The sequence below is a fragment of the Capra hircus genome, chromosome 11, assembly GCF_001704415.2.
Source record: "Capra hircus breed San Clemente chromosome 11, ASM170441v1, whole genome shotgun sequence".
In the NCBI taxonomy this organism is placed as follows: Eukaryota; Metazoa; Chordata; class Mammalia; order Artiodactyla; family Bovidae; genus Capra; species Capra hircus.
In genome coordinates this window covers 112039-125729 of record NC_030818.1, presented here as the reverse complement: position 1 = coordinate 125729, position 13691 = coordinate 112039, and the positions used below count along the sequence as shown (strand labels likewise).

The 13691-nt window shown below is 47.0% G+C and overlaps 1 protein-coding gene across 2 annotated transcripts in view; it reads left to right on the top strand.

The window, feature by feature from the left end:
• Positions 1-1049, top strand: part of FBLN7 (fibulin 7) — a 57069-nt gene extending 56020 nt beyond the window's left edge. For both annotated transcript variants that reach the window (XM_018054800.1, XM_018054801.1), the window contains exon 8: positions 10-1049. In XM_018054800.1, the coding sequence (XP_017910289.1) occupies positions 10-382 (373 nt within the window). In that variant the 3' untranslated portion in view covers positions 383-1049. The remainder of the gene's footprint in view (positions 1-9) is intronic.

The window sequence follows — 13691 nt, the reverse complement described above, 5'->3', positions numbered from 1 at the left end:
CTCTTCCAGCCAGTGTGAGCGGAACCCCTGCCCCATGGACAGCAGGCCCTGCCGCCACATGCCCAAGACAATCTCCTTCCACTACCTGTCTCTGCCCTCCAACCTGAAGACGCCCATCACACTCTTCCGCATGGCCACAGCCTCAGCCCCTGGTCGGCCGGGGCCCAACAGCCTGCGCTTCGGGATCGTGGGTGGGAACAGCCGCGGCCACTTCGTGATGCAGCGCTCCGACCGCCAGACTGGGGAGCTGATTCTGGTCCAGACCTTGGAGGGGCCTCAGACGCTGGAGGTGGACGTCGACATGTCCGAATACCTGGACCGCTCTTTCCAGGCCAGCCACGTGTCCAAGGTCACCATCTTTGTGTCCCCTTATGACTTCTGAGGGGGTCCTGAGGTCGCGGGGTGCAGCAGCCTGGGCTCGTTTCTCTTCCGCAGAGACGTAGCTGCGGGCGTGGGCCGCAGCAGACACCTCTCCCCGCCTGCCTGTCCCCGTGGCTCCCAGGACAGCACCGCACGCCATCCCACGATGCTGAAGTGCAAACCCACAGCCCAACCTATTGCTGTCATACGTTCTTCTGCTTTATGGTCTCCCGTTAGATGATGCACTTTCTCAAATCTTTGTTTTTGTTTTAACAGGGTAACAGGCAGCTTGTCAAAATGCTGCATGAGTGGCATTACGAGTTTGAAACAGCTGGGGAGGGAGGAGCTTATGGCCTGTGTCTGAGATGGTGGCCCAGCGTCTGTATCGCTAGAGTCAGGCCTCCAGGCACACTGAGGGTGAATCACGCCCCTGTGCTTGTGGCGTGGGGGGCGGGTTCCTGCCACGACTCGGCCCGTCCTTCTGTCTGCACTTCCCTTTGTGCCACGCGGCTGGCCTTCTCACCAGAGTGTCATGGCAGGGCTGGACCCCCACACAGATTCTTCCAGACCAAGGAGCCAGAGTTTTATGTGCAGATTCTGCCTGAATGAATTCCCTTTTGAGAAACCATGTCTCGAAACATAACCTGGTATTATAACTGAAAAAATAAAGTCTGTTGCTCATCCCTGTCCATCTGGCCTCTTCCTGACCGTGAGCTAGCCCAGTTCTTCCCAGGAGGGGATACCCAGCTCTCTCCTGTCTAGGCTGGAATAAACTGGGATAAACAAATGAGAAAGGGAACACAGAGATGATGTAGGATTGCTCTGTCAATAGGAATTTGGCTTGGCTATGTGGGAGCCTGGTAAGGCAACATCTGCCCATGGAGAGTTTAAGAAAACGCTCGAGTCACCGTTGGGTCCCGGTTTCCCCGGTTGCTCAGCTGGGAAAAAATCTGCCAGCCAGTGGAGGAGACAAAAGTGACACGGGTTTCATCCCTGGGTTGGGAAGGTCCCCTGGAAAAGGGAATGGCACCCCCCACCCCGGCCCTGCAGCCAGTATTCTTGCCTGGAGAATCTCCTGGACAGAGGAGACTGGTGGTCTACAGTCCATGGGGTCACAGAGTTCGACACAACTGGGCACATGTGCATTGCAAACCACTGATTCCAGGGCCTTCTACTCCTGATGGAGGAGCCCAGTGGGGACACCCTCCAGTGACTGAGTTTCGAACACTCTCTCTGGTGCTGTGAGTTGGTGGGGGTGTGGGTGTTCAAAAGACAACTTAGATGCTAGCTGAGTCATCGGGAAATCACGTTCATCCAGGTGAGATTTCATCCCAGATGTCCTACTGAACAGTTCTTTGTGTTGCCCTTGGCGTGAGGTGGCGCCCGAGGGAGTGTGTTGCCAGTTTAGTGATCAAGCCCTCCACCAAGATGGTGCCTAGGATGCCTCTCTTTGTATTATGTCAGAGTGAAACACGGTCAAGAGTTCCTTCTGACTCTTCTGGGATCAGCTGTGATTTCTCTAGCAACAGAACTTAGGCCTGCAGATCTGCTTCCCTGTGTTGTTACAGGTCACTATTAAAACTGTCATCCAGGTGGGAGGGGGCTTAGGGGAGAATGAATACATGTATACGTATGGCTGAGTCCCTTCGCTGATCACCTGAAACTATCACAACATTGTTAATTGGCTATAAAAGTTCAGAAGAAAAAAAGCCCTATCATTCCAGGAAAAATACAAGAGTACTCTGGTGGTCCAGCGGTTGAGGCTCCACACTTCCAATGCAGGGAGTACGGGTTCAGTCTCTGGTTGGGGGACTAAGATTCCATGTGTCACGTGGCCAAAAACTAAAAAGATTAAAAAAAAGAAGAAGAAAGAAAACTATCATCCATGGCTTTGTGTCTCCAAATAGTGCCTGATGGGTCAGAAGCCTGCCTGTCACCTGATCCCTAGGAGAATGCCAGGTGGGAGGGACCAAGGCGTGGCCATGCTCCTGAAAGTGCAATGTGACAGGAGTGTGGACCTTCCTCCTTGCTGGGGGGAGGACGAGTGGCGCCAAAGGACAAGCTTCTTACCTCCCAGCAGGTAAGGAGTGATTTGGGGGACTACAGAGCAGATGCCCTCCCTAATTTGTGTAGGATGATGACATAGGCCAAATCAAAACCCCAAATTTCCATCATCACAATCCACCATCATCAAGCCTGTTTCCCATTTATGCAATGCCATGCTGAGCCCCAGCGCCTACCTATTAATGCCTGCCTGAGCCCACTGTCTTGTGGATTATGCCTGGACCTTCCTCCCTGGGTGACATCCTGTTCTTCGCCTCTCTCAACTTTCCCCTATGGAAACCAATTTCTCCATTGCCCATTCATTGCTCCAGTCTGTTCTAGGTCAGAATAGCTAGGAGGCTTCCGTAGTGGCTCAGATGGCAAAGAATCTGCCTGCAATGTAGGAGACCTGGGTTCGATCCCTGGGTGGGGATGGTCCCCCCAGAGAAGGAAATGGCAATCCACTCCAGTATTCTTGCCTGGGAAATTCTATGGACAGAGGAGTGTGGTGGGCTACAGTCCATGGGGTCACAAAGAGTTGGACATGACTGAGTGACTAACCTAACAACAGGTATTAATTTGCAGCCCTTTTCACATAATATAGTTTCATATTATTTGGCAGAGGGCTTCTAAAACTTTTTATTAGACACCGTTGCAAACATAGACAAAAGTACAGATAATAAAATGAATTCCATGTCCAAATCAGCAGGTTCAACAATAGTCTCACAGACAGTCTTGTCTCATCTCTGCTCTCACCCCATGCCATGACAATTCTGAAGCAGATCCTGGACTTCACATTTCATCAGTAAATATTTCAGCATATATATCTAAATGTTCTTATGTATAACCATAGAACTTAAAAAAGAAAAAAAACAAACCATGACCTGGATAACAATCCAATCTAAAACATCAGCAATAATTCCATAACACCTTTAAATATTTAGTCATTGTTCATGTTTCTGAGTGGCTCATTGGTTTTTTTGTTTGTTTGTTTGAATTAGGTCCATTCTCTATAATTTGCTGGTTCACTTCTTAAATCTCTAATCCATAGCAGTGGTTCTCAAACTTGAGCATATACTGGAATAACCTGGAGGCTTGTTAAAAGACAGAGAGAGCCCTGGGGCTTCCCTGGTGGCTGAATGGCAAAGAATCCACCTGCCACTGTAGAAGACACAGGATTGATCCCTGGTCCAGGAAGACGCCACATGCCTCAGACCTACTAAGTCCATGAGTCACAACTACTGAGCCTGTGCTCTAGAGCCCAGGAACCACAGCTCCTGAGACTGGGGGCTGCAACTACTGAGGCCCGCTCACCCGGAGCCCGTGCTACACACAAGGGGCCACTTGGGGCGAGAAGCCTGCACACTGCAACGAAGAGCAGCTCCCACTCTTGGCGGCTAGAGAAAAGCCAGTGGAGCAGTGGAGACAGAGCACCGCCAAAAATCAACAAAACGGCTAAAAACCCATTTTATCAAATAAAACAAACCCCGAGTACTGGGTCATTTGTCCTGAGTACTCCTCGCGGTCCAGGTTTTCTCGAGTGCACCTCTGTAGCTTCTTTTAACATGGCCCTCTGTCCTCTCTTCCCTGGCGGCTCAGTGGTAAAGAATCTGCCTGCAATGAAGGGGACCCGGGTTCAATCTCTGAGTTGGGAAGGTCCCCTGGAGAAGGGAATGGCTACTGACTCCAGTATTCTTGCCTGGAGAATTCCATGGACAGACCAGCCTGGTTGGGGTACAGTTCATGGAGTTACAAAAGGTTAGACATGCCTGAGTGACTTACACGTTCACTTTTCTGTCCTATTTTTTATATGTCAGTAGTTATAGCTAGAAGTTAAATTAGAGTGCAGTTAGGTTAATTCTCACAGGACTGCTCTATTGATGACAGGTATTTCCAGTGGGAGCCATATTATCTCTGGTTGCCTCTCTTTTCTGATGTCAGCAGCTCCTGAAGATTGTTGTATAGACCCACTACTTCCTTAGGAGCTGCGAATAATATTCTGGTGCTGTTGTTCATTAGTGGCATACCTTCTAAGGAGAAACTTCCTTTCTTTGGTTATTTGGCTCCCCTGAGGCTTGGTTTGTACAGGAAATATTGGATAGAATTTTCTTAATGTTTTTTTCCCCTATTCTTTTTCTTCTTTTTTTATTTGGCTGCACCTCGAGGCATGCAGAACTTCCCCAACCAGGAATCGAACCTGCGTTCCCTGCAGTGGAAGCAGAGTCTTAAACACTGGCCCATTGGGGAGCCCAAGACGATGAATTTTGGGTTTTCCCCCCCTTGTCAGTTTCTAAAGAGGTTCCTTGGCATCTTTCTGAGCTTTCCAGTGAGTGTTGCTTTCTTATTGGATACATTATGAACTTGTGGCTTAGATATATTTGACATTTGCTTCAATCTATAGATGTTATTATCTTTACTGTCACTCAAATTGTCCCATTTGGCTTTTGGGGACTACTTCAAGTTGACTAATTCTTTTTGACATGACTCTACTGGTCTAATCCACTCCAGGATTCTTGCCTGGAGAATCCCATGGACAGAGGAGCCTAGTGGGCTACACTCTGTGGGATCACAGAGAGTCGGACACAACTGAGGGACCAACACACACACTGGTCTTTGGTAATTTTGTCGTTATCTTGCAAGACAAGATGTTTCAAACTTGTCTCATTTATTTTATGCTCCAGCCTGAAGTCATTCATTTTCCCCGCCCAGGGATCCATCCGTGTTCTTTCAGTGGGGCATGGTCATTAGATCAAAATCTGAGTGTAAGGAGAGCTCATTGGTAGTGGTTTAGTCATTGTTTCTTGGTTTTAGTGAGTAGAGCTGGGAAATAGGTACTATCCATTTTTTTTTTTAAAGAAGAAACTCTGCATTATTTATACTAATGAACTCAATTCAACTCAAGACTACAGAGTTTTTAATGTAACGTTGCTGATCTTACATCTACTCTTCTGTCATTCGGAAGGCCTCCTTCTCAAAAATGACCAAAATAATTATGTTGTTGTTCAGTCACTCAGTCCTGTCCGACTCTTTGCAACCCACGGACTGCAGCCCTCCAGGCATCCCAGTCCCTCACCATCTCGCGGAGTTTGCCCAAGTTTATGTCCATTGCATTGGTGGTGCCATCCAGCCATCTCATCCTCTGACACACTCTTCTCCTTCTACCCTGTCTTCCCCAGCATCAGGGACTTTTTAAACCCTCAGGATAACATGCCAAAATTATCACGAAAAAATTACTGAAAAAGTTAAGGTTTTTCTTTTGCAGTTTTTTTTTTTTTGTCCTTAGGGTTTATGATATTGAGGATGTACAATCAAATAATTTGGAATAGTTCCTTGCTCTGTGGTTATGGCCCAAGCGTGAATCAGGGTTAGGATTATTCACTTTGTTTTGCTTCCATTTTTAGATTTTTTTTTCATTTTAATTTTTAAAAGTTGTGTAAACTATTTACATGGTTATAAAGTCAAATCCACAAAATGAGCAGTGATCAAAGATGTCTCTATCCTAACATTGTCCCCTTCACCCTCTTTCCCCCTTCTATCATAATCAAGTTTTTTCCATTTTACCCTTTCATTTAAAAACATATAAACACATGATAAATGATAGCATACTAATTCATTTAACACTTGCCCTGATCTTCATTTCCCCCCCCTTAATGATATACTGAATATGAATCCACAGAACCAGATAGAATGTTCTTCTAGAAAATGCTGCTTTATGAAGACATATTATTATTTATTCCACCAGTCACCCTTGACTGACATTTGGCTTCTATCTAGCCCGTTGCTATTAAAATACTGCAGCAATACCTGCTTGTCTTTGTGCATTTTTGCCTTTGTATCTCTAGGGCTGGTTTCCCTGGTGGTGCAGTGGTAAAGAATCCACCTGCCAACGCAGGAGACGGGGGTTCGATCCCTGGGTCGGGAAGACCCTCTGGAGAAGGAAACGGCAACCCACTCCGATAGTCTTGCCTGGGAAATCCCATGAACAGAGGAGCCTGGCGGGCCGCAGCCCCTGGGGTCGCAGAGAACCGGACGCGACTGAGCGAGCTCACACCGGGCACAGGCAGGCGCCTGTTCTCCCACCTCTGTGCCCTTCTGCCCCCTTGTGGCTGGGTCGCAGTATTACAGAGTGCTTTCCCCTCCAAGCTGGCATCTCCACTCAGGTGGAGGCCCCCGTAACAGCGCAGGTGAACTGCTGGCACATAATGTGCGCGGCATGAGCAAAGCCACAGAGAGTTTATTTTAAATTTTGTTTATTTATTTTTGGTCGCAGTGGGTCTTCGTTGCTGTATGCGTTTTCTGGAGTTGCGGCGAGTGGTGGCTTCACCTGCTGCAGCTCACAGGCTCTAGGCATGCGAGCTCAGTAGTTGCTCCGCTGCATGTGGGATCTTCCCAGACCCGGAACCAAACCCGTGGCCCCTGAATTGGCAGGCAGTGGACCACTGTACCACCAGGGAAGTCCCACAGAGATTTTAGAGTTGTTACTCCAGCATACCTATCCTGACAATGCAAAGCGAGAGAAAAATGAGGAATCCCTCCATCACTGACAACGAGATCGTGCTATGGGTTGAAGGATGGCATGCACTGAACTCCTTATACCTGCTTTACACCAAACAGAAAAACCACATGCACAAGTGATATCTTACATTGCAAAACTGGGCTACAACGGTAGGTCTCAAAGTTTGGGGTAGGTTCCCTGGCAACATGGAGGAAACTGCAATGAGAAGTCTGCACATCGTAACAGATAGTAGCCCCCTGATTGCTGCAATTAGAGAAAGCCTGCATGTGGCAGTGAAGACCCACCACAGTCAAAAATAAAATAAATTTTAAAATCTTAAAAAAAAGAGAAAGCCCTCAGGTGTCTGGAGTCCAATGTACTGAGATGAAATTCCATTTTTTAAAAAAAGTGATAAAAACAATCACCTCCTTCATGAAATTCCTGCTAAACTGAGAGAAGACCATTTTGCAGTGAATGCAGAGTCATGCTGGGGACATTCAGGAGGCTAATTTTCAAACACTGTGGTCTGTTTTCTGTTTACAAAAGAGAAGTTGGTTGATTTTATAACTAGCAGTGACATAATTCTACTTATTTCAGCAGTCAGAGCTGAAACAAGCAGCCCAATCAGCATATTTCATAAATATTTCATAAATTCATTGACTCCAGGGATATGGAAGGAATTTGGACTCTTAATCCCAACCCTGGATTATTAGGCTAGAAGACTGGACACGGAATCAAAACCATTCTCCCCTCAGGGTCTGCAGAACCAAAAACTTCCTCTCCGAACCCTCATCCCCCCCTTCTCATCCAGCCCCTACCTGGCTGCCCCACCCCCACCATCTCTCCAGCAAGATTCCTACAGAAGGACCTCTCTGGTGACTCAGTGGTAACGAATCTGCCTGCCAATGCAGGAGACATGGGTTCAGTCCTTGATCTGGGGAGATCTGACGTCGCAGAGCAACAGCCTGCAGGTCACAATTACTGAGCTTGGGCTCTAGAGACCAGGAGCTGCAACTGCTGCCGCCCACATGCCCTAGAGCTCATGCTCAACAAGAGAAGCCCGCGCACCACAGCTAGTGAAAAGCCTGTGCAGCAGTGAAGACCCGGCACAGCTGTAAGCAGATAAATAAAGTTATTATTAAAAAAAAAAAGATTCCTACAGCAGGAGGCAAAGAAGCCCTTCCCCTTCCAGTGCAGCCTCGGAAACCCCTCCTCTGTGGTCTACAGTGAACGAAACTGCTGTCACTCACGTCAGGGGGCTTCGTGGAGCAAGTGAAGGACCAGATAAAGTTGGGTTCTGCCCTAAAAACGACTGCAAGGCCTGCATTTCCTTTTCCTCTGGTACACACAGAAGGGGAACACAATTCATAATCTTGATCAAAAGTGAGAGGAACTTCCCTAGTGGTCCAGTGGTTAAGACTCTGCAACTCCATGCTTCCAGTGTCGGGGAGAAAGGTTTGAGCCCTAGTTGGAGAACTAAGATCCCCCATAACGTGGGGCATGGCCAATATATACACGTATGTGTGAATCAAAAGACAAATGGACAGGAATTCTGCAGAGGGTTCCTGGAAAAGTCAGGGCCTTCCTCGAATCTGAGAAACAACCTTGCCAAGTCCATGGGCATCGCTGCACACACACCTACTGGCTACTTGACAGGCAGACAGGTCACTTCCTAGGATTGCTCCACCTCTCATTGGGCCAGTTTCTCCTTGGTAAAAGGGAAAAACTGCTCGGCTGTCAGCCAGCCTTGTGGGGAAACTGAGAATGGAAACAGATGCCAAAGCTTCTGTGGCTTTTCCAAACAGGCTGCTCCGGGACTTATACCACCCAGAAACTGCACCCATTCAGATGTGAGCGTCACAAATTGCCTAAGCATAAACTTCCAATACCTGCTCACTCCCAGAGACCAGACCACCAGCTTGTCCAGCAACTCTGTACTTAACAAAATCTGCCCCACCCCAGGACTGACTCAAAAACTCTTGTTGGGCTTCCCTGATGATCCAGTGGTTAAGAATCCACCTGCAAATGTGGGGGACACAGCTTCGATCCCTGGTGTGGGAGCATCCCACATGCCTTGGGGCAGCTAAGTCAATATGTGCCAATTTCAGAATATCAGGAAGGGCACTCCTGACACCAGAGAAAATTTGGGTGAGGCCTCAGAAGAGAGGGTCCTTCGTGCAGCTCAATCTTGTTACAGCCACGGTACCTTGTGAGATTTTTTTTAAAAAATTTATTCGTTTTTGGCTGTGCTGGGTCTCCACTGCTGCGTGTTTTTCTCTAGCTGCAGAGAGCGGGGGCTACGCCCTAGTTGTGGCATGCAGATTTTTCGTAGTGGTGGCTTCTCTCGTTGCAGAGGACAGGCTCTAGGGTACTTGGGCTTCAGTAGTCGGGGCTCCCAGGCTCTAGAGCACAGGCTCAGTAGCGGCGGCACACGGGCTTAGTTGTCCCAGGGCATGTGGGATCTTCCCGGATCAGGGATTGAACCCAAGTCTCCTGCATTGGCAAGCAGAGTCCTTACCACTGAGCCACCAGGGAAGCCCTCTTGCTGAGATCTGCCAGAACCAAGGCCATGGGGAGCAGCCACCTCGCCATCTGTCCCAGGATGCTCCCTTCCCCATCCTGCCCTCTAGTCTCCCACCTGGAGGGGCCTGTATATCCCGTCCAAAAGTCAGTCACTTTTTTTTTTTTTTGGTGCAGATTTAGCTGGAGGGCGCATCCCCAAGAATTCAGCCCAGCAGAGGTGATGGCAGTCTTGCAGGAGGCTGGGCAGCTTTCTGTTTCCTGAGGGGCAGCTCACATCACCTCTGCAGCTTGGGGAGAACATAGAACCCTTCACGGCCACACAAGGACAGCCATTCAGCACCCGAGACAATCAGGAATTCACTGGGACCAGGTTTTCCTTCTTTTCACACCGAAGTGACCGTTTTATATGTCTTTGGCTAAAAAAGGAGTGTTTCTGTTGAATCTGGATTCACCAAACTGAGCTCTGCGACATGAGGAAGTTGAAATTGGCTTACGGTCCTCGGGTACACAGAAAGGCTGGTGTGTCAGCAGATATGGGCTGAATCACGAATTTGTTCAGGAAGTCCAATATTAAGTCCAGTTTATATTATTATGTAACAAGCTTACCTGCCAAGCAACACATCCACGCAAATAAATTTAAAATATTTTTGTGCAGGATACAGCTGGGATTCAAAACTTGTATTTACTTAAGACTTGTATGAATGGTAAACAAGGCCACTTCTGTGGAACCCCTGAAAGAGGCAGTTTAAATATCTGGAGCAGGAGTGAAGGCCTTACCCACTCAGAAATGAGGAACATCAGGCTGGAAAGATGAGTTCCTGGACCGCCAGGCAGGGGGATTCTGAAATAAAAGACTAGAAGATGGGACACCTGCAGTCTTCATACCAGGCAAAGATAAGCATTTCTAAAGTACAGACATGGTAGAAAAACATGTCAAACAATACTTCAGAAGGGATGTTGTCATCCCTCCTGAAAGGACAGACAAAGGGTCTCTGAAATCTACTGCTTCATAAAAAGTATGAGAGGACAATGACCAAGACAGTGAAAATTAAATTTTTTTTTCAGAATTCTGGAAATTAAAGGCTTACAATTCAAAGAGAATTTTACTCAAGAAAACCAGCTGAAAGGACTTCCCTGGAAGTCCAGTGGTTGAGACTCTGCACTTCCAATGCAGGGGATATAGGTTCAATCACTGGTTGGGGAACTAAGATCCCACATGCCATGTGGCACAGCCAGAAAAAAAAAGAAAAAGAAAAAATAGCTGAATCTGGGTAAAATGTCTTGTGGCAATGACTTCCCTAATCTCACTCTTCTCTCCCCAGCAGCCTTGAAGATCGAGACCTCCCAAAGTAACACCTGAACTCTGGTCTGCAGTCCCAAGACCAGGCAGAGGCAGTGCACGCATGCTGCCGTGTTCAGCTCCTGGACCCATGGACTGCAGCCTGCCAGGCTCCTCTGTCCATGGGACTCTCCAGGCAAGAATACTGGAGTGGGCTGTCATGCCCTCCTCCAGGGGATCTTCCTGACCCAGGGATTGAATCACGCCTCTTGTCTCCTGTATTAACAGGCGGGTTCTTTTACCACTAGGGCCACCTGGGAATGCCCTAGTCTTTTTTAAGGATTCATCTGGTTAGTTACAGCCCACCTGTAATCATCTTCCTTTTGATGAACTCAGAACCAACTGATCAGAGATCTTAATGGAGACGGTTATGCAGGCTGTTTACACTGGGGTCAAAAATTTGGGCAGCCACCTTAGAATACTGCCTCCCCCATTTTCAAACTGAAATGTCGGTAACTTAATAAAAGCCACCATTTTTAATGTACCAGTAAGAAAAAATAATGCTCAATGAAAATGTGATATTCCCATCAGCTGTAAGTTCAGCTCAGTTCAGTCACTCAGTTGTGTCTGACTCTTTGCGACCCCATGAATCGCAGCACACCAGGCCTCCCTGTCCATCACCAACTCCCGGAGTTCACTCAAACTCACGTCCATCGAGTCGGTGATGCCATCCAGCCATCTCATCCTCTGTCATCCCCTTTTCCTCCTGCCCTCAATCCCTCCCAGCATCAGTCTTTTCCAATGAGTCAACTCTTCGCATGAGGTGGCCAAAGTACTGGAGTTTCAGCTGTAAAGTGTATCCCAATTTCAGAGATGCTGACTGTGAAAGAAAGCATGCTTGTTTCTTACTGTTTCTCACTGTGGCGCCTATAGGAGCTGACATGGTGAACAGAGTCTGGGTGAGGGCAGTGGTGGGTGAGGACTCGTGGCCTCTGGATCAACAAATAGTTTATTTTGGGTTCACGTGGATTAGCTTGTCTTTGACTGCAGGTAACATAAAGCCTACATCAAAATGGTCTAAACAGTAAAGAGAATATATGATTTCACATGGCATAACATGAAATCTGAATGTTGGCCATCTCCTCTTTTAAGAGTCGTGAGTTCCATGGCTCAGTTGTTCTCAAGGACCCAGGTTCTTCCCAAGTCTCTTCTCTGTCATCTTCCACTGACTAGCCAGCTCCCCTTGAGGTCTTAAGACAGCTGCATCCGTTCTGGGTGTCTGTTTAGACATGGCAACATCTAGTTCCTTAACAAGTATCTCAAGAAATGTTAGCTTTTCCGGGAGTGCAGCAGAGGACCTGAATTTGTATTTCAAGCTTAAGCCAACTAATGGCAAGAATGACTTTTCCATTACTTATTGAGACCAGTAGTATTCAACCTTGGTGTGCTCTTGAGTCACCTGAAAGCTACTGAAAAAACCCCAGGTTCACACATCCCAGGCTTCCCTCCAAAACTCCAAAATAAAAATTTCTGCCTGCGTGGGCCCCACGCATCAGTATTTTTTTTAACCCCTGAATGGTTATGTTTAATAAAACTACTCAGTGAACTGAGCTAACTGTGCTGGATGTCAGGAATCCTATTAAGACTGGGGGCAGGTAATCCAACACTTTTGCACCTGAAATTACTGAAGTTCTACAATTGGGTCAAGTTAACATACTGGAAGACTACATTGTCTTTCAGTTACTAAGTCACGTCCAACTCTTGTGACCCCATGGACTGCAGCACATCAGGTTTCCCTGTCCTTTACTATCTACCTGAGTTTGTTGAAACTCATGTCCATGGAGTCTGTGATGCCATCCAAACATCTCATCCTCTGTCGTCCCCTTCTCTTCCTGCCTTCAATCCTTCTCAGCATCAGGGTCTTTTCCAATGAGTCGGCTCTTCTCATCAGGTGGTCAGAGTATTGAAGCTTCAGCTTCAGTATCGGTCCTTCCAATGAATATTCATGGTTGATTTCCATTAGGATTGACTGATTTGATCTCCTTGCAGTCCCAGGGACTCTTAAGAGTCTTGGCCAGCACCACAGTTCAAAAGCATCAATTCTTCGGCGCTCAGCCTTCTTTACGGTCCAATTCTCATATCCGTACATGATTACAGGAAAAACCACAGCTTGGACTATATGGACCTTGGTCAGCAAAGGGATGTCACTGCATTTTCTCACGCTGTCTAGGTTTGTCATAGCTTTTCTTCCAAGGAGCACATGTCTTTTGATTCCATGGCTGGAAGGCTACATACTTGACTTATATTGTCTCACCAACTGACAAACACTGAGTTTTCCTGTCATGTGCCTTTTAGTAACTGACTGCAAAAAAGTTCTACGAAACGTCACAGGGAATCTTAGAAATGAGAAATCTGTTCACGTCCCACTCAGTGATTTCCATAATGAAGACCTATGTAAGAACTGTTTTTATGAAACTATTATTAGAACAGTTAGGTTTTATATCTTTTCTCCTTCCTGAAAATAAGAGGTAAACAGATAATCACTTCATCATTTTGGTCTGGGCTCTAAAAGAAGATCAGTGATAGGGTTGTCCTGGTGGTCTAGTGAGTAAGATTTCATGCCCCTACTGCAGGGGGCACCGGTTCGATTCCTGGTCAGGGAACTAAAATTCTGCATGCTGTGCAACATGGCCAAAAAAAAAAACCAACCAGAGATACATTTAATACAGTCGCAACCATGCAGACCAAACGATGTGTAAATCCATGTACAGTTTTCCCCATTACAACTTTTTTATTATTTCCCCTGGTTCAGATTTTTTTTTTTAAACTATGGTTTTATTATAAGCATTCCTAGTGGCTCAGATGGTAAAGAATCTGCCTGCAACACAGGAGACCTGGGTTCAATACCTGAGTCATGAAGATCTATGGCTACGGTTTTATAGTACATGTACTTGCTTGCAAGTGCCTCAAAGGTCAGTGAGATTCATCAAT